Source organism: Hippoglossus stenolepis, chromosome 12 (genome assembly GCF_022539355.2).
Source record: "Hippoglossus stenolepis isolate QCI-W04-F060 chromosome 12, HSTE1.2, whole genome shotgun sequence".
Classification (NCBI taxonomy): Eukaryota; Metazoa; Chordata; class Actinopteri; order Pleuronectiformes; family Pleuronectidae; genus Hippoglossus; species Hippoglossus stenolepis.
This window is the reverse complement of record NC_061494.1, coordinates 11,998,423-12,017,043: the sequence shown is the minus strand read 5'-3', so window position 1 is coordinate 12,017,043 and position 18,621 is coordinate 11,998,423. Positions and strand designations below refer to the sequence as shown.

Below are 18,621 nucleotides of genomic sequence, written 5' to 3'. Positions count from 1 at the left end.
AATGAGACATCAAATACCTTATTTTTCACCTCCTCAACCTTGCAGGCGTCTGAGTCGGCAGACGAGTGAGGAGACGCTCTGTGACCGTCGGTCCCCTCGTCCTCTTCCCCTGAGCTCTCCTCCTTGATGCTGTCCAGTCTGTGCCGCCGCTCCTCCTGACAGTCCCCCCCCAGGGCGCTGTTTAGAGTCTCCATCACTTCCTGCAGCATTGACAGGTCCTGGCTTGAGGAAACAGTCTTGAGAACCTGCAGTAGCTGCAGCTGGATATTTGGAGCATCCGACTGTTCTGTCGTCTCTGGAACTTTCTCGTCCTCAAGCATGAACTCTGGATTTTCTTGTTCTTTGTTGTTCAAACTGAGGGTGATTTGCTTCTGCAGATCCATGTGAAGACCTGATTGACTGTCCTCTTTAAGTCCATGGGGTTTGTCTCTGTCACTAAACTCCCCTTCGTCTAAAGGTTGTTGATTATTGTGGACTACAGCGACAACAGGGCTCTCAGTGTCTTGATGTTGTGACTTATGCAAATCTCCAACATTCCCCTTTGTAATATTTTCCTCCTGGTCATCCACATCATTACAAAACACAGCTGAAGAGGCAACAGCACACATGTTGATGCCGTTTGGCAGGAAATCAGTGGCTATCTGTGGATTTTCAGAAGCATACACATCTAATCTATCTCTCTGCGGTAGAACAACAGATCCCAACTCTTCTCTCAATCCAGTTTCGGACTTTTCTGAGCTGATGTCTGCAGATAAAGACGCTGGACTTAAGCAGCACACCTTTCCATCAACATGAACATCTTCTGTCTCATTTCCTGATGCAGAGATCGGCTCAGAGTGGCTGAAAATGTCCTCATGTTGCCTCTCTGGGGAAAACCTCTCCGAATGTAAATCAGTGTCACCTACACCACACAAATCTTTATTGGTCAGTCCTGTTTCAGGAGACTCTCTACTGGTTGTTGGAGTGCGATTCTCTGAATGTTCTGTATCGCAGCTTGTATAATTGCTCGTATTTGATGCCGTTTTTTCACTGGAAACAACTGGTAGCTGAGCGGAGGAGTTCTGTTGTGGATCACTTTGAGAGCATCTGGGCTCAGATCCAACTCTAAAATCACTTTCAGAATGAAGCACTGCTTGCTGAGGTAATGTGATCGCACTGCCATCTTCTGTACTGTTCTTGTCATGGTTACAATCGTCCCTGGAAACTGAGGTAAGTGCACTTTCAACCAAATCCCCGGGTGATGAGTAATCTAGGCTTGGAGCTGGCTCATTGTCAAAAGGTGACCGAGCAGCACTTATGTCATTCTCGGATCTGGACAACACATTGCGACATGATGAGGACTCGTCTAAGTCAAACTTGGTAAATATCGGGAAATCCAATGGGGACTTGTGTCCAGTAATTAAAACATCATTATGAATGGTTGAGCTGTCAGGTTTACAGGAGAGATAAGTCTGGCTTTCTGGATCAGTGGTGCTGTTGGAAGTTCTGTCACTCACAGTAGATGGATGCGACTGGGTATTCAGAGCAGCATTTTCTATCAGAACACTGGATTCATCGGCTCTGTCCGTCAGCTGGCTATCGATGAATCCCTGTGAGTCAGTGTCTTCAGGCAGTACAGGCAGTTTGTCTGCGTGATGAACACACTCTGCAGTAACCTGACTCCCAGAGGAGGATGAGATCACCCGAGGTGAGTAATGCAGATGATTACTCATCTCTTCTAAATTTCCTCCTGTCACACAATCTAATGCACTCTCTTCATCACCCTCCTCCTCTGAAACATCAAGCACTGTGGCTGCAAACGCCATTTCAGTCGACCACTGAGTGTTTTCAGCCTCGTTCATGTTAATTAAACCCAGATTCCAATCAATGGATTGGCTGCAGTTTTCCTCTGGGTAAATGCCAGCTTCGGGATCTAAGTTAAGGCTCTTAACAGCATCAGTGACTAATCTGGGCTGGAAAGTCTCACTGACACTAATGGTGCAATCTGACCCTAAAAGGCTCTGTTCTTCCATTGTAGGAAGACCAATATTTGAGGATATGGATCCATCTGATAGTGTCTGTTTTAAGAAAGACATTGAGCCCTCATCATCTCCCACAACACCTCCCTTTTCATCTGACTTTACATCAAGCACTTTCAGTGTCGTCGTCTCATCCACTATGCCCTTATTGAGAGCAGCCTCCACATCATAACATCTCCCTGAGGTGACATCTAAATCACCCACTTCCTCCACTTGGGCTTTTAATACTTGAACAGCATTGTCTTGCTCATGTTCACCCTCCATCAAGTCCTCAGAGCATAAAACCTCCTCTGGGTTCATATCAATAGTTCTCGATTCACTGCACAGTGACTCAGCATCATAGTGTTCTGAAATCTGAAAGCACGATTTTACTGAAGGCTCAGAGTCACACATCCTGGATGGTGAGCCAACAATTGTGCTTTGTGCTGTGATTGACATCCCTACAGAAGTTGGAATATCAAGACCTTCACTGACAGCACCTCCAACATCAATCTGTAGACTACTTCCACAAAGTCTCTCAGCAATTTCACCTGACTCAGTCAGCTTTGTGTTTTTCTGAATCAAGGTTTTCTCCACTACGTCAGGATCTTTAGTATCAGAAGAATCCTTCACTGAGGAAACTAAATCATGAGGATCAAATGTGTGTTGTGCTATTTCATTAAATGTTATCCTCCCATCGCCGGGGGAAAGAAAATCATGAGGATCAAATATGTGTTGAATTTTTTCATCAAAGCTAATCCTCCCGTCAGCTGAGGGAGAAAAATCACCAGGATCAAATGATTGTTGTGTTTTTTCATCAAAGTTAATCCCCTCTTCAGCTAAGAAAGAAAATTCATGAGGATCAATTGTATGTTGTGTTTTTTCAATGAAGGCATTCGTCCCATCAGCTGAGGAAACAAAATCATGAGGATCAATTGTATGTTGAGTTTTTCCATCAAAGCTAATCCTCCCATCAGCTGAGGAAGAAACATCATGAGGATCAAATGATTGATGTGTTTTTTCATCAAAGCTAATCCTCCCATCAGCTGAGGAAGAAACATCATGAGGATCAAATGATTGTTGTGTTTTTTCATCAAAGCTAATCCTCCCATCAGCTGAGGAAGAAACATCATGAGGATCAAATGATTGTTGTGTTTTTTCATCAAAGCTAATCCTCCCATCAGCTGAGGAAGAATAATCATGAGGATCAAATGATTGTTGTGTTTTTTCATCAAAGCTAATCCTCCCATCAGCTGAGGAAGAAAAATCATGAGGATCAAATGATTGTTGTGTTTTTTCATCAAAGCTAATCCTCCCATCAGCTGAGGAAGATAAATCATGAGGATCAAATGATTGTTGTGTTTTTTCATCAAAGTTAATCCCCTCTTCAGCTAAGAAAGAAAATTCATGAGGATCAATTGTATGTTGTGTTTTTTCAATGAAGGCATTCGTCCCATCAGCTGAGGAAACAAAATCATGAGGATCAATTGTATGTTGTGTTTTTCCATCAAAGCTAATCCTCCCATCAGCTGAGGAAGAAACATCATGAGGATCAAATGATTGATGTGTTTTTTCATCAAAGCTAATCCTCCCATCAGCTGAGGAAGAAACATCATGAGGATCAAATGATTGTTGTGTTTTTTCATCAAAGCTAATCCTCCCATCAGCTGAGGAAGAAACATCATGAGGATCAAATGATTGTTGTGTTTTTCATCAAAGCTAATCCTCCCATCAGCTGAGGAAGAATAATCATGAGGATCAAATGATTGTTGTGTTTTTTCATCAAAGCTAATCCTCCCATCAGCTGAGGAAGAAAATCATGAGGATCAAATGATTGTTGTGTTTTTTCATCAAAGCTAATCCTCCCATCAGCTGAGGAAGAAAAATCATGAGGATCAAATGATTGTTGTGTTTTTTCATCAAAGCTCATCCTCCCTTCAGCTGAGTAAGAGAAATCATGAGGATCAAACATGTGTTGTGTTTTTTCATCAAAGCTAATCCTCCCATCAGCTGAGGAAGAAACATCATGAGGATCGAATGATTGTTGTGTTTTTTCATCAAAGCTAATCCTCCCATCAGCTGAGGAAGAATAATCATGAGGATCAAATGATTGTTGTGTTTTTTCATCAAAGCTAATCCTCCCATCAGCTGAGGAAGGATAATCATGAGGATCAAATGATTGTTGTGTTTTTTCCAAAGCTAATCCTCCCATCAGCTGAGGAAGAAACATCATGAGGATCAAATGATTGTTGTGTTTTTCATCAAAGCTAATCCTCCCATCAGCTGAGGAAGAATAATCATGAGGATCAAATGATTGTTGTGTTTTTCATCAAAGCTAATCCTCCCATCAGCTGAGGAAGAAACATATGAGGATCAAATGATTGTTGTGTTTTTATCAAAGCTAATCCTCCCATCAGCTGAGGAAGAAACATCATGAGGATCAAATGATTGTTGTGTTTTTTATCAAAGCTAATCCTCCCATCAGCTGAGGAAGAAACATCATGAGGATCAAATGATTGTTGTGTTTTTTCATCAAAGCTAATCCTCCCATCAGCTGAGGAAGAAAAATCATGAGGATCAAATGATTGTTGTGTTTTTTCATCAAAGCTAATCCTCCCATCAGCTGAGGAAGAAACATCATGAGGATCAAATGATTGTTGTGTTTTTTCATCAAAGCTAATCCTCCCATCAGCTGAGGAAGAAAAATCATGAGGATCAAATGATTGTTGTGTTTTTTCATCAAAGCTAATCCTCCCATCAGCTGAAGAAGAATAATCATGAGGATCAATTGATTGTTGTGTTTTTTCATCAAAGCTCATCCTCCCATCAGCTGATGAAGAAAAATCATGAGGATCAAATGATTGTTGTGTTTTTTCATCAAAGCTCATCCTCCCTTCAGCTGAGTAAGAGAAATCATGAGGATCAAACATGTGTTGTGTTTTTTCATCAAAGCTAATCCTCCCATCAGCTGAGGAAGAAACATCATGAGGATCGAATGATTGTTGTGTATTTTCATCAAAGCTAATCCTCCCATAAGCTGAGGAAGAATAATCATGAGGATCAAATGGTTGTTGTGTTTTTCCATCAAAGCTCATCTTCCCATCACCTGATGAAGAATAATCATGAGGATCAAATGTTTGTTGTGTTTTTTCATCAAAGAGAATCCTCCCATCAGTTGAGGAAGAAAAATCATGAGTATCAAATGATTGATGTGTTTTTTCATCAAAGCTAATCCTCCCATCCCCATAGGAAACAAAATCATTAGGATCAAATGATTGTTGTGTTTTTTCATCAAAGCTAATCCTCCCATCAGCTGATGAAGAATAATCATGAGGATCAAATGATTGTTGTGTTTTTTCATCAAAGCTAATCCTCCCATCAGCTGATGAAGAATAATCAGAGGATCAAATGATTGTTGTGTTTTTTCATCAAAGCTCATCCTCCCATCAGCTGAGGAAGAATAATCACGAGGATCAAATGTTTGTTGTGTTTTTTCATCAAAGAGAATCCTCCCATCAGCTGAGGAAGAAAAATCATGAGGATCAAATGATTGTTGTGTTTTTTCATCAAAGCTCATCCTCCCATCAGCTGAGGAAGATAAATCATGAGGATCAAATGATTGTTGTGTTTTTTCATCAAAGAGAATCCTCCCTTCAGCTGAGTAAGAGAAATCATGAGGATCAAACATGTGTTGTGTTTTTTCATCAAAGCTAATCCTCCCATCAGCTGAGGAAGAAACATGAGGATCGAATGATTGTTGTGTTTTTTCATCAAAGCTAATCCTCCCATCAGCTGAGGAAGAATAATCATGAGGATCAAATGATTGTTGTGTTTTTTCATCAAAGAGAATCCTCCCTTCAGCTGAGTAAGAGAAATCATGAGGATCAAACATGTGTTGTGTTTTTTCATCAAAGCTAATCCTCCCATAAGCTGAGGAAGAAACCTCATGAGGATCGAATAATTGTTGTGTTTTTTCATCAAAGCTTATCCTCCCATCAGCTGAGGAAGACAAATCATGAGGATCAAATGATTGTTGTGTTTTTTCATCAAAGCTAATCCTCCCATCAGCTGAGGAAGAATAATCATGAGGATCAAATGATTGTTGTGTTTTTTCATCAAAGAGAATCCTCCCTTCAGCTGAGTAAGAGAAATCATGAGGATCAAACATGTGTTGTGTTTTTTCATCAAAGCTAATCCTCCCATCAGCTGAGGAAGAAACCTCATGAGGATCGAATAATTGTTGTGTTTTTTCATCAAAGCTAATCCTCCCATCAGCTGAGGAAGAAACATCATGAGGATCAAATGATTGTTGTGTTTTTCCATCAAAGCTCATCTTCCCATCAGCTGATGAAGAATAATCACGAGGATCAAATGTTTGTTGTGTTTTTTTATCAAAGCTCATCTTCCCATCAGCCAATGAAGAATAATCATGAGGATCGAATGATTGTTGTGTTTTTTCATCAAAGCTAATCCTCCCATCAGCTGAGGAAGAATAATCATGAGGATCAAATGATTGTTGTGTTTTTTCATCAAAGAGAATCCTCCCTTCAGCTGAGGAAGAGAAATCATGAGGATCAAACATGTGTTGAGTTTTTCCAACAAAGCTAATCCTCCCATCCCCATAGGAAACAAAATCATGAGGATCAAATGATTGTTGTGTTTTTTCATCAAAGCTAATCCTCCCATCAGCTGAGGAAGAATAATCCAGAGGATCAAATGATTGTTGTGTTTTTTCATCAAAGATAATCCTTCCATTTCCTAAGGAAACAGAATTACGAGGATCAAATGTGTGCTGTGTGTTTTCATCAAAGGAGATTCTCCCATTTCCTGATGAAACAAAATCATGAGGACATATATGGGTGTTGTGTGATTTCATCCAAAGTCATTCTCCCTTTTCCTGAGGAAACAAAATCACGAGGATCTAATATGTGTTGAGATTTTTCATCATAGATAATCCTCACATCGCTTGAGTAAACGGAATCAAATATGTATTGTGTGTTTTTCATTAACTCCTCGGTTTCCTCATGTATGAGAAGTGGTGAATCTAGCTGATTTGAAAGATCACCAACATTTACAGTCAGAGAAGTCAAATTATTCTCAGCGTTTTCACAAAATATCAAATCTTTTAGGAACATTTTAACCGTTTGACTCAGCTGTCTATCGACTATTAGGACCCTCTGTCCTGACTTCGGATCGATGAAACTGTTCATCATTAGGTAGGAGATAAATAACTGCCGTGCCTCTGTGGGACTAGGAATGTTGTCAACTTCTACGCACTCTGCTGCACGATAGCATCCATCCACTGTGAGTTTCTTATACATGAGCCAAGACGAAAACTTTTTATAGAGGTGATCAACATCAGGAAACACATCTGGGATCTCTATAGATTTTAAAACCTCTGCTGTATAACTGTCAGTCAAACCATTCTGAACGGCGGAGGAGATGTCGACTATCTCTGAATTTTCTGGAATGTAAAAAGCTGCAATCTTTTGCCGATTACTGAACAGACTGCTGGTAAACTCAGAGGTGGTGATTTGTTCATGACAATGGAATGAGGTGGACACAGTTTGAATTTCCCCAGAGTGAGGCAACACAAGTCCCATAAACTGCTGCTGATTTCCGAGCACAACCAGTGAGCTGCTGGAGCTCATCAAATCACACTGGACAGCTGCATCTACCTTTAGCCTGTCACCGTTTGGGAGGTTTCCCACATTTCCAACATCACTTGCACCCAACAGCGTTGACATGGTCTCATGATCGCTTAAACCATCACGATCAGACCTCAGAGTGTGAACATTCCTCTCCGGTGTCAGAGACTCATTTCTGCTGAGGCAGTTTAATATCAGTCTGTTGACCTCGTAAGGTTCAAACTCCGGCTCAGACACATTTTCTGCACCTAAGCTAAGATTGATCATTTCCTGACTGGTCTTTTGGCTCTGAAGAATCTTCACATAAACAGAAGCAGGTATTAAACCAGACTGAAGCGCCCCCTCCAGGGTTAGTGTATCACCTGTATAGCACACCTTCACTTCATCACTGACTTGTCTGACCTCTATCATCTTGATGACCAGGTCTTCACATGTGGGTCCTTCTCTAGCTGCTGATATGTCAGAGAGGGAGACAGAGGTGACATCTGAACTCTGTATGCACTTATTTGCATCACTCAGCTCTGACGAGTGGTTCCGCGTGGATTTGTAAACGTAATCTGGTCCGAGAGCGTCACAGGTCATGAGCTGGGCCTCTGGGAGATTGTCCCAAGTCATCTGATCAGTTGGCAAACTCTTGGTTCCAGTCCAAACGACGCCAAACCTATCACTGGGTTTAAGGTCCTGCAGAAAATTTGAATATCACAAATCACTGAATTGGATCTAACGACAAACTGTTTATGTACAATTGAAATATTGAAAAAGCAAGTCAAAATGTGTACTCACCACCACACAAACGCAGGCATGTTAAAACATCATGTGCACAAGTGCAAGACTGCATCAGTGTTGCAACAGGAGAGGGATGAATAACACACTTAAAGCTAACATGCATCTGGAGACGCGACATCTTGCAAAAAGAGGGCTGTTAGTCACATCAAATACTGTTTTGTTATGCACCATATGTATTATCCTGTTGAAGAGAAGTCAAGCACATACATTGTGGGTAAATGTCAGACCAAAGCCAGGCAACTGAGCATGTTTACAGCATATTGAGATTTTCTGTGTTTTCTATCCCTAATGATCGAGTGAAAGAGAAGGAAGTGGGTGGTGCAAAAGTCAACGTCTCACACTTCTCTTACTGAGGGGAGGAAAAAGGTTAGTCGTGCAACTGAACATCAGGTGGCACTGTTTTCAAACACATTAGAAGACACAAATGCAATCTACAGCCCAGTGCCCAACCTCTTCTGCAGAGGTCGTCTGATCTGAACACTGTTGGGAGAGGTCACTGTACGCCTGGTTGAGTGCCTTCAGCTGCTCCTGGGCCTTCTCTCGTTCCTCCTCCGTCATTCTGTGAGACAAACAGAGAGTGAGGCTCGGAGTTTTGACAGCGGACAAAGTCTTCAGAATGTCCGTCACAGCAGCTTGGCTTACTTCTCGCTGTGTTTGTTCAGCATCATTTGCGTGGCCCTCAAGGCTTCTGCGATCTGTTCCTTCTTAGTGACCATTTCCTCGACTGACACCTTGAACAACAGACGACATATCAATAATTTAGTAGAGTGAATCTTTGAGTTGTTACCATACAATGCAGTAGTCACCAATATGACACACAAAGCTCACACATGCACACATAAATGCATACGCTAGCATTATTTTAATAGTATTATTTTAGAAGACTGCATCACATGTTTAATTGTTAATCAATTATTAAATAAATGTAAACTTAATAGTCCAGTGATAAGATTAAATATACAAAGCTGTGTAATAACAATAATAAATTCTACCCACCTAAAACATTTTTTTTTTTAATTCAGAACATTAAAATATTGGATCTGATTCAACACCATGATCATATTTGCCTAAATGGTTTAATAAAACTAGTTAAATATATATTTACTGATTTCAATTCATACACTGGCCACAGAGATGCAGACCAACATAACCTGTAAGATGTGAAACAAGCCACTGCTCTAATGTTAATGTTTTGGCAAGTGACCATACTACACATGTAATGATGGTCTAAACTTATTTAATGCATTTATCTGCTCTCTTTTCTATTTTATTACATGGGTTATATTGAAAAAAACAAACATCAATGAAATCTCCCTGCTCAGAATCACCAAACTGCTTCTCAGCAGTACTCTATCATTATTTCAATGCAATTATGAAATACCAATATTATGATTTACTGTACACAAAATAGGAAAATTGTGAGTGTAAGTCAGCTTTGGGTGTTGTGTATATTGTATGGACACTAAATGTGTTCTTAGACACACAGGGCCAAAGGTCTTAACTGTACTTGAATATTTCCATAACCTGCAGGGTTACGATATACATATTCATCAGTGAGGTTGTTCTGAAACGTGAGTGCTTGTGCAACTTCATTTGGTGCTATTGAATCAATTGGAAGTGACTGAAATTATCACATACGTCACAAAATCCAAAATATGAACCATGCATCTGTGAGGCAAGTAAACAGGGGATATAATAAATTAATTGAAACCTCTATCTGCTGTATATTGTAAAATATATGGATTAAATGAATTAGAAAGTGGACTGTTTTTATTAGAAATCATACACTTTCACAGCAAAATTATATCATTTTCATTAGAAAAATACTTGTTATCACTGAAGCAAAGTATTCTTTAATATACAACAAATATAGATTAGAAAATTAGAACAGAGCCCACCCAAAAAACGAAATACAATGCTCATTGTTTACCTGCGGATTATTAGAAGCGTCTGTGTTGGCATTGCTATCTTTGACAGCATTCCCATCATTCCCATCATTGTTCTGGGTCTGTTTCATCCAGTGCAATAGTTTGCTAACTTTATCACCATGCTCTCTCTTCTCCTCATCAACAGATCTCTACAATCAGAACAGATGGGTTTTCAACAAGATTGTTACCTCTTACAAAGAAAAAACAGAACCCTAGAAGGGAGGGGCGCTGCCAAACTACATTCATAATTAAACCAAAACTCAAGAACCATTGTCAGTTGCAATCAAACAGGGTATTGAAATACATTTGCAAACCATAAAAGAGAGTTCAACAGTGAAGTCATTGCCAGTTAAGGTCATTGTCACACACAAAACCAAAGATAATCCTATTTGTATAATTGGTTTCTTGATATGGACAGAAATATGTTTATTGCTTAATACCCCCAAGTATAAAGAAATGATGATTTAGCAACAAAGCCCCAAACTTTTGTAGCCTCCAACAACCTCAGCCCTGTATGGCAGTCATACACGCTTCTTTCAAGAGCCTCTCTGAACGTGATTCTTCTCTTGGTCTTTGGGCAGGTGAGGCTCTTGGTGTGGAACTTCTCGTCTTTGAGTGCAGAGGCAGTAGCTTTGTCAACAAGGCCACTCTGAATCACTTCCTCAAGCGAGACTCTATCGTGAGTGTCGGGATGTATCAGTCCTCCCGTCAGGAGCTGAAACTCGATACAGCGAAAACAGACATCCTTAGGGAAGAGATTTTCCTGAACAGCCTGGGAGATGGACAGAGTCTTTGCAGTATTGGGGTGAACGATGCCATTAAATGCCTGCTCACATTGCTGGAGCTGATGTTTCAGTGCCTCGTCTACAAGACCTCTGTTGAGAGCCTCAGAAACTGTAACTTTCTCCCCAGAAGAGGGGTCGCAAATACCTCCAGTGCAGGCCTGGGCCTCCAACAGCCTTACGGCAGTCGTTCTGTCTGTAAGGCCCTGTTGAAAACCCTGAAGAACAGACAGCCTCTTCTTGTGGGTGACATCCCAGAGACCAGCGATGGGGCTGTTAACATCCTCCACCACAACCATTCTCGAAAATATCAGGTCTGCAATCTCATAGATACTAAGAAGCTCACTGCGATAGGCATCAAGCTCAGACGTTTCAAGAAACCTCTGACTCAGAGCAGACTCTAGACAAAGTTGTCGGCCACTTTTGACGTCAGTGATGATGTGACGTGCACTTTCGTTGGCGTCAACAATGGACTTTTCTTGCCATTCACTTTCCTGCTGTGACAGCAACAGATACGTCCTCTTGTCGATGTGTTTGCCCTTGAATGCTTCGTACGCTGACATTTCGATTCCACAACTGCTGCTGATGACAGACACTCTATGAGTACTCGTGGGAGAAGTGTCTGTCAGATGTCTCTCACCAAATGGGAAGAGAAACACACAACCGTCAATGTCGTAGAGGCATGTCTTGAGTATTTCGGAGTAGTATGCTTTCTGTCCAGTGTCGGGGTTGTGGAAACCTTTGGGGTTACTGACTGGATCATACAGACTCTTCAGAGTCTCTTTGTTCAAAAGACCCTGATCGACAGCAATGTTAACTGGCACCCTGACACCGATATCTGGGTTGATCAGACCTCCGGTTGAAACCTGGACCTCGAGGATCTTCTTGCCTTTGTATCTATCAAGAATCCTTTCCTCCATTGCCTGGAACACAGACAACGTTTTGCCAGCATGGATGTAGCCGCTAACAGCTTTCTCAGCCTCTATCAATTTATCTTTAAGGCCCATCTCTAAAATACCTTTCTCCATAGCCTCATCAACTGAGTGTGTTTGTCCTGTAACCAGATCAGTAAGGCTTCCTGTTGCAGCCTGAGCCTCAAGAAACTCAAGTGCATAGGTCTTTGCTAAGAAGCCTTTCTCAGCAGCTTCTAGGAAGGATATCTTTTTCTTACTTGATTCCACATAAACTCCAGCAATGGCAGTCGGTTTACCGACGTATGGAGCAAGCAATGCTTGCATCTCCTCGCTGGTGATGAGACCCCTCTCCATCTTGTGCAAAATCTCTTCATCAAACAGCTTAAATTTGATCAGGTTTTGAATACTTATGCTGCCTTTGAGTTCTGGGAGCTTTTTGGAAGTTGAACATTTCATGCTCAGTTGTCCACCACTGTCTGTTGTGCTTTCCTCTGAAATGTTCACAGTTTCACAAGATCGCTTTATCTGATATGTTCTTGTCCTAATGATGTGTTTACTTTCTTTTGGTTGTTGCTCTGTTGGTCCGCACAGGGCCATGTATCCGTGTGTTGTCACAGGCATGTTTTCATCAGGGTTGATTTGGCCCTTAGACGTCACATTTTGCAAATATTGTTGTGTGATTTGGCTTTGAATGACTTCGAGTTCGTCTTGTTTGATTTGTTTGAATCCTTCAACACTGTTTTCTTTCTCCGTTGTCATCTGTAGATGTGATATTGAAAGAACTTTTAAGTAACATTGACACGGTTCACAATTACAACTGTGATACAAGTGCTTAATTAAATAGTAAAATGTATTAGACTAAAATACAGTATATTTGTTAAATAATACAATGTATTTTTTTTATGTTTAACTAACTTCATCCATACCTCTGAGGGCACTTTCTGCATCACTGTCACTCCTGTTTTCAGGGAAGCAGGCGAGTCCTCTCTCACACTCTGATGACTGGTTTCACTGACTTCCTGTTTATTCATCTTCTGGTTTTCTGACTTTATCCTGACCCCCAACGTCAAAAGCTTTTCCTCAAGACTTTTTACCTCTTTTGCGTACGACTGTATCTGTTCCCGAAGGGATCTCTCTTCATTTTCCTTCAGTGTTAGTTTCCACTCACTGTCTGTCAACAGCTTCTTAAACTTAGCCGATTCTTTTGACTCGTCATTGCAAAGGCTTTGTAAGGTGCCTATTTTTGAGTTAAGTTTAAGTCTGTCCTCCTCAAGTTGGCTTATATTTGATTTTGCCTTTAACAAGTCTTGGGTGAGCTTCGTTTTGTCCTGCTGCAGTTTGTCCATTTTGAGCTGCAGTTGCATCTGTTGGTCCAGTGGCTGCTTTGACTCCACTATGGTTTGATGCACTGTCGTTATCTGTGTCACGTCTTGTCTGAAATACTTGTTGAGCATTACTACTAATTCTGACTGATGCTTCGACTTCTCGTTGTCACTTGAGATGTCCGACTGCAGCAAAATGAGCTTTTTCTCTATTTCAGTCTGCACTAGCAACAGCTGCCTCTCGTAGCCCTCTTTCTGAAGCTCTAGTTTATTCTTTAACTCACCTAACATTTTCTTGCACTTCTCCAGCTGTTCCTCCATCTGCTGGGAACTCAGCTGAAGGGCAGAGTTTTCTGTCTGCTTTTGCTCAGCTTCTGTTTTGGTGCTTTTAAGCTTATCGTTCAGCGTCTTGATTTCAGATGCCAATAAAATGTTTTTCTCTAGTGCCTCAACTTTCTCCCTGTGGAGGATTGAATTCTCATGCTGTAGATTTGATCGAGAGTTGCCAGAACTAGACATTTCTTCGTTCTGAAGCTCACTCTCCAGCTGCAATATTTTGGATTCTTTGACCTGTCGCTCTTTGGCCTCTTTAGACAGTTCATCTTTAGTTTGCTGAAGGGCAGAGTTTACCTCTGAAAGTTTAACATTCAAGTTCTCCACTTTCCTTTCTGCTGCTTTCTTATCGTTCTGAAGAGCAAATATCTCCTGCTTTAGATTACCTGTTATTTTCTCTGAGCTGCTGTGTTTATGTTTGTCATCTTCTAATGCCTTGGCTTTACTGAGATGTTTTTGATTCTCGGCAGATTCTCTCTCCAGTTCTGCATTTTTTTGCTTTATCATCCTGTTCAAATTGTTAATTTCGGCTTCTTGCCTGTGGACTTTTTCATTTACAAAATTCACGTCAGCAATCAGTGAGTTCCGCTCTGATTTCAGACTCATTATTTCTTTCTCATAATTGGCTATAACTGGATTGAGTGTTTTTGTTTTCTGCTGCAGCTCAGTTATTTTCCTTAACTCGTCACTGTTATCCTGTAGCTTCATCTGAAGCTCGTAAGATGTCTGGGATTTCTTATTTAGTTCCTCCTCAATAATTCTGACCTGTGATTTAGTTCCCTCCACCTGAGACTTAAAGATTCTAATTTGCTGATCCTTGCTGTCAATTTCCACTGTCACCTGATCGAGTTTAGCTTTCACGTTCCTTCGATTATTTTCGATCTCCGTATTGATCTGTTTTAACTCATCTACTTTCTTTTGCAGCTGAGAAGCAACGTATTCATTTTGTTGAAGATCTGCTTGGAGGTTTTTAAATTTGAGTCGGGACGCCTGCCCAGATTTCTCCATTAAGCTGTTTTCCTCCTTAGCGGTTTGAAGTTGCTGTTTCCAGCTCTCTATCTCGCTCTTTAAAGACTTTATCTTTTGCTCAGAAAGTGATCTCTCTTTTTCCAGTGACTCAGTTTGGATCTGAAGACCTCTCATATCACCCGCAGAGGAGACATTTGACCTCGTCAGCTCCTTGCATTTAAACTTAAGCTGATCTATTAAGGCCTGCTTGGAAGCTAGCTCCTCTTCTAAATTGTTAATCCTAAAATTATTCTCATGCTCGGTGGAGCTTTTCTTTTGCATTTCTCCCTGGGTGACCTTCAGCTGCTCCTTGAGGCCCTCTACTTCCGTGCTTTGGAAGAAAGAGTTTTGTTCCAGTGAGGACTTTGCTCTTTGGAGGGATTTGATTTCCTCTTGAAGTTCATTGATGGATCTCCTCATGTTCAGCGTCTCCTGCTGGAGATCATCAGAACTCTGACTCATGTTGACCCTCTCAGTTTCCACATCCATCTGAAGTTTCTTCACTCGGTTATTGCTGTCATCCAACAGCTTCTTGAAACTTTGTGCCTTCTCCTCTGCCATTTCTGCTCTTTTCTGGACCAGGACTAGTTCCTCTAGTTTCTTCTGCAGGACCTCAACCTTCACTCTCTCATTTTCTCTACTTGGAGACGACTCTGGCTCACTGTCCACTGTCGACTGACTGTGAAAAGCCAAAGGCTGCCGAGCCACATTGTTAACTTTAGCCAGGACTTGACTTTGCAGCTCTTCCTCAGCACCTTCCTCCATTTCTTTTTTTCTCTGAAGTTTGGGGCTCGGCATCTTAAGATTTTGGCCATTTTGTAAGATGTCGTCTAGTTTATTCTGAGCCACGGAACACTTGGCCTCTGACTGCTCAATTAACAGTTTAGTGTGAATCAACTCCTGCTCGCTGGCAGCTCTGTCTTTGAACGCTACCTCTAGTTTAGTGCGACACTGATGTACGTCGTGTTCGAGTTGGGATTTCTGAAAGTTTAGATCGTCAATAGTCTTCTGTCGTGTGTCTACTTCTCCCTCCAACTTTTCCAGCTGTACTTGTCTCTCAGCGAGCAAAGCCTCCTGTTCCTGGATCCGTTGCTTAAGTTGACTACTCTCTACTTCCCCTGCTGCTTGTTGGAGCTCCACACACTCCGTCCTTTTCGCACTCTGTGCTCGTTCAAAAGCTTTTCTGTTCTATAATACAAAAGATAAGTCATCCACTTCTTCATTTTTGATTAGGGATCAATAATAATTGATAACAATAATTGTCATGAATATTTTACCTTTACCAGAGTGTTGCAGCTGTATTAAGCAGTCGCTCCAGGAATTTGCAGTTTTAAGACTGCATGATTTTTTTTTGCTAGTCTGATATACTTTTACATTTTTAAAATTTACCAAATTTAAAAAGGACTTGGATGTATTTAACATTTTATTCATAGCACTACGATACTTGAAAAAACTCCTGGAGAGGCTGTGTTTTCCCGCAGAAAGTCCAACAAGCAAAAGACTTTCTGTCAAAGTGTAACAAAGCGATCTTCTCCCAGCAAGTCACCATCACCAGCAATAAGGAGACACATGCGTCACTTATCCACATTTGGTTTGCTTCATTTGTGCAATGAAGCAAATTATCTTCACTCATAATGAGCTGACCATATATATTCAGAGATGCAACCGGCGGAAGAAGTCAACAAGTCAAGAAGTCAAGAAGCGTGAGGAGGAACACAAACTGCAGGTGTCATTGTCTGTACTACCTCTGTATGCATGTATCTGCATGAGGTATACATCATGTTGATACAAAACAGGACATTTAGGAACAATGCAAAGACAAGAAGGTAAAGCTAAATTGGCATTAAACATTTAAGCAGCCACAAAGCCCCAAACATCTACAGTGTGCTGCATAAGCAACTGCAGATCCAAAAAGTATGAAGCTCTCACCTCCTCGTCTTCAGTTCTCTTCAGTGTTTCACTCGCAAACTTCACATACTGTGTCATCAGAGTCACAAGAGCCGTGTAGCGGGTTCGGAGATCCATGAACTGTAAGAAGTAAAGACAGTGTGTTAATGAGCATGTACTGCACAGGGATCACAGATATCCTGTCCGACTTATGTAAAATCTGAGTCACCTCCTGCTGAATGGCGTCAGAAGAGCTCTGCATCCTCCGCTTCTTGAGAGGAGATTTGTGTTGGGAGTCGACCATCGCTCTGAATGTCATCAGCTGAAGTTCATAATCCTAAAAACAAAATTGTGTGCAAGGTTACAAGGTTGTTTTTGTTATCCTCAAATATTGCCTTTTAGTTTAGATTATTTCATCGTCCACCCTCAACAGAACAGCCACATTTATTTGTCAGAAAAATCATAAGACAGGTTCTGCAGGTTAAGGTTGTAATAAAGTAATTTACCTTAATGTTAGATGAGTATTGCTCCGAGTATTTCTGACACTCATCAATTCTGTTCTGTTTTTGTTCAATTTCAGCAACGAGCACCTGAAAAAGACAAATATTTTTAAATATACATATTTATACATCTGTACTGTTTTAATCATAGTTTGAGGACATTTATTCTTCCTCTACCTTCTGCTTGTTTAAGAGCTCAGCCAGTGCCTTGCTATCTTCAGGCTTGTTTTCTTGAGCCTGTAGCTGTGCTGCTTCCATTTCTCTGACCCACTCATCAAGAGTACTGTACGAGTCTCTGTAGTGCTTCAGAGATTTGTTGACTCCTTCCAGGTCCCGAAGCCTGAGAATTGACGAGTAATCATCATGAGAAACACTTGTAGGAGTAATGAAATATAAATATTGCAAGAATCTCGAAAATCTCCAACCTGCTGTCAATCTGGGAGTGGATGTTCTGCCATCTCTCACTCAGCTGATCAGCTTTTTCTTTGTGCCAGTCGAGGTCAAAGTCTCGCTCGTTGTGGGCCTTAAACATGCGATCGCTGATCACTCGTGCTTTCTGCAGCTCATCCTCCATGTCATGGAACACGTCCTGTTTCTCATCAATCTCTGTCCGCCATTGCTATGTTCACAGGGAGAAATGATCTTTTAAAAAACTGAAAACATTCTTAAATAGGTGAAATGTTTAATATTAATAAGTGTATAGTACCTTCAGTGTTGAAATGACAGTCTCAATGGACCTGACATCAGGGTTCATGGCATCTTCTTCATAGAGTTTGGATTCGTAGGCTTTAACCAGCGCCTCTGCACCCTGGCTGTGCGTCACCACCAAGCTTACTGTTTTCAGTCTGTGAAAAAAAGAAGGAACTTGTCTTCAATTCAGCTACTAAATGGCGGTGTAATTACTTTAGAGCGATAAAAAGGTAAGTCTTACTTGTCCATATAAATGGAGGACATGGAGTAGACTTGGCTCATGTTCTGAACGAGGACGGTGAGCTCAGAGGAAAGCGTCGGCACAGACGGAGAACCTGCAGCCTGCCTGAGGAAGAACTCGCACTTCTCCTTCATGACATCGAGGTCGTCCTTTAGTTTATTCAGCTCCGCCGTTTTCCTCTGGAGAGTGGCGTGCAGAAAAGCATGATTGAGAAAACAACACCTGAAAGTTCTTTATCTTTCAAAATGATTTCAGATACGCAGATGTGTACCTCGTGCTCCGTGATGCGCTGGAGACTCTGCTCCAGGTCGTCCCTCTCCAGTGGCGTGCGGATTTGCCTGATGAGGTGTTCTTCGTGGGCCTCCAGATGCATGCGGAAGTTGCGGATTTCTGAGATGTAATTGTTGTACACCGACTCCTCGTGTTCCTCTGTTACAGAAATCAATGTTTATATAAGAACCCAAACATTAGAACATAAAATATGTTTGTGATCCAAACATTGAAAATACACATTTAATATATTTTTTGAAAGCTGCGGATGTAAATGTTTGCCTCCATCTGAAAATCACAACTATTTAAAAGGCC

At 41.1% G+C, this 18,621-nt stretch overlaps 2 protein-coding genes across 14 annotated transcripts in view; both read right to left on the bottom strand.

Moving 5' to 3' along the window:
* LOC118118670 (dystonin) overlaps nt 1-18,621 on the bottom strand; it is a 102,628-nt gene that overhangs the window by 46,875 nt on the left and 37,132 nt on the right. For 10 of the 13 annotated variants that reach the window (XM_047342179.1, XM_047342186.1, XM_035171863.2 and 7 more), the window contains 11 exons: nt 18,308-18,465; nt 18,037-18,215; nt 17,812-17,950; nt 17,531-17,724; nt 17,283-17,445; nt 17,112-17,195; nt 16,835-16,942; nt 16,648-16,746; nt 10,362-10,508; nt 9,074-9,162; nt 8,882-8,990 (listed from right to left, as the gene is read on the bottom strand). In XM_047342179.1, the coding sequence (XP_047198135.1) occupies nt 8,882-8,990; nt 9,074-9,162; nt 10,362-10,508; nt 16,648-16,746; nt 16,835-16,942; nt 17,112-17,195; nt 17,283-17,445; nt 17,531-17,724; nt 17,812-17,950; nt 18,037-18,215; nt 18,308-18,465 (1,469 nt within the window). Of the gene's footprint in view, nt 1-17; nt 3,065-8,881; nt 8,991-9,073; nt 9,163-10,361; nt 10,509-16,647; nt 16,747-16,834; nt 16,943-17,111; nt 17,196-17,282; nt 17,446-17,530; nt 17,725-17,811; nt 17,951-18,036; nt 18,216-18,307; nt 18,466-18,621 lie in introns of those variants that run through there. The other 3 variants (XM_035171866.2, XM_035171868.2, XM_047342184.1) reach the window with 2 other exon arrangements.
* LOC118118672 (plectin-like) lies at nt 10,519-12,971 on the bottom strand. The gene has a single exon (XM_035171872.2). The coding sequence runs from the start codon at nt 12,812-12,814 to the stop codon at nt 10,793-10,795; it is 2,022 nt and encodes a 673-aa protein (XP_035027763.2). The 5' UTR covers nt 12,815-12,971; the 3' UTR covers nt 10,519-10,792.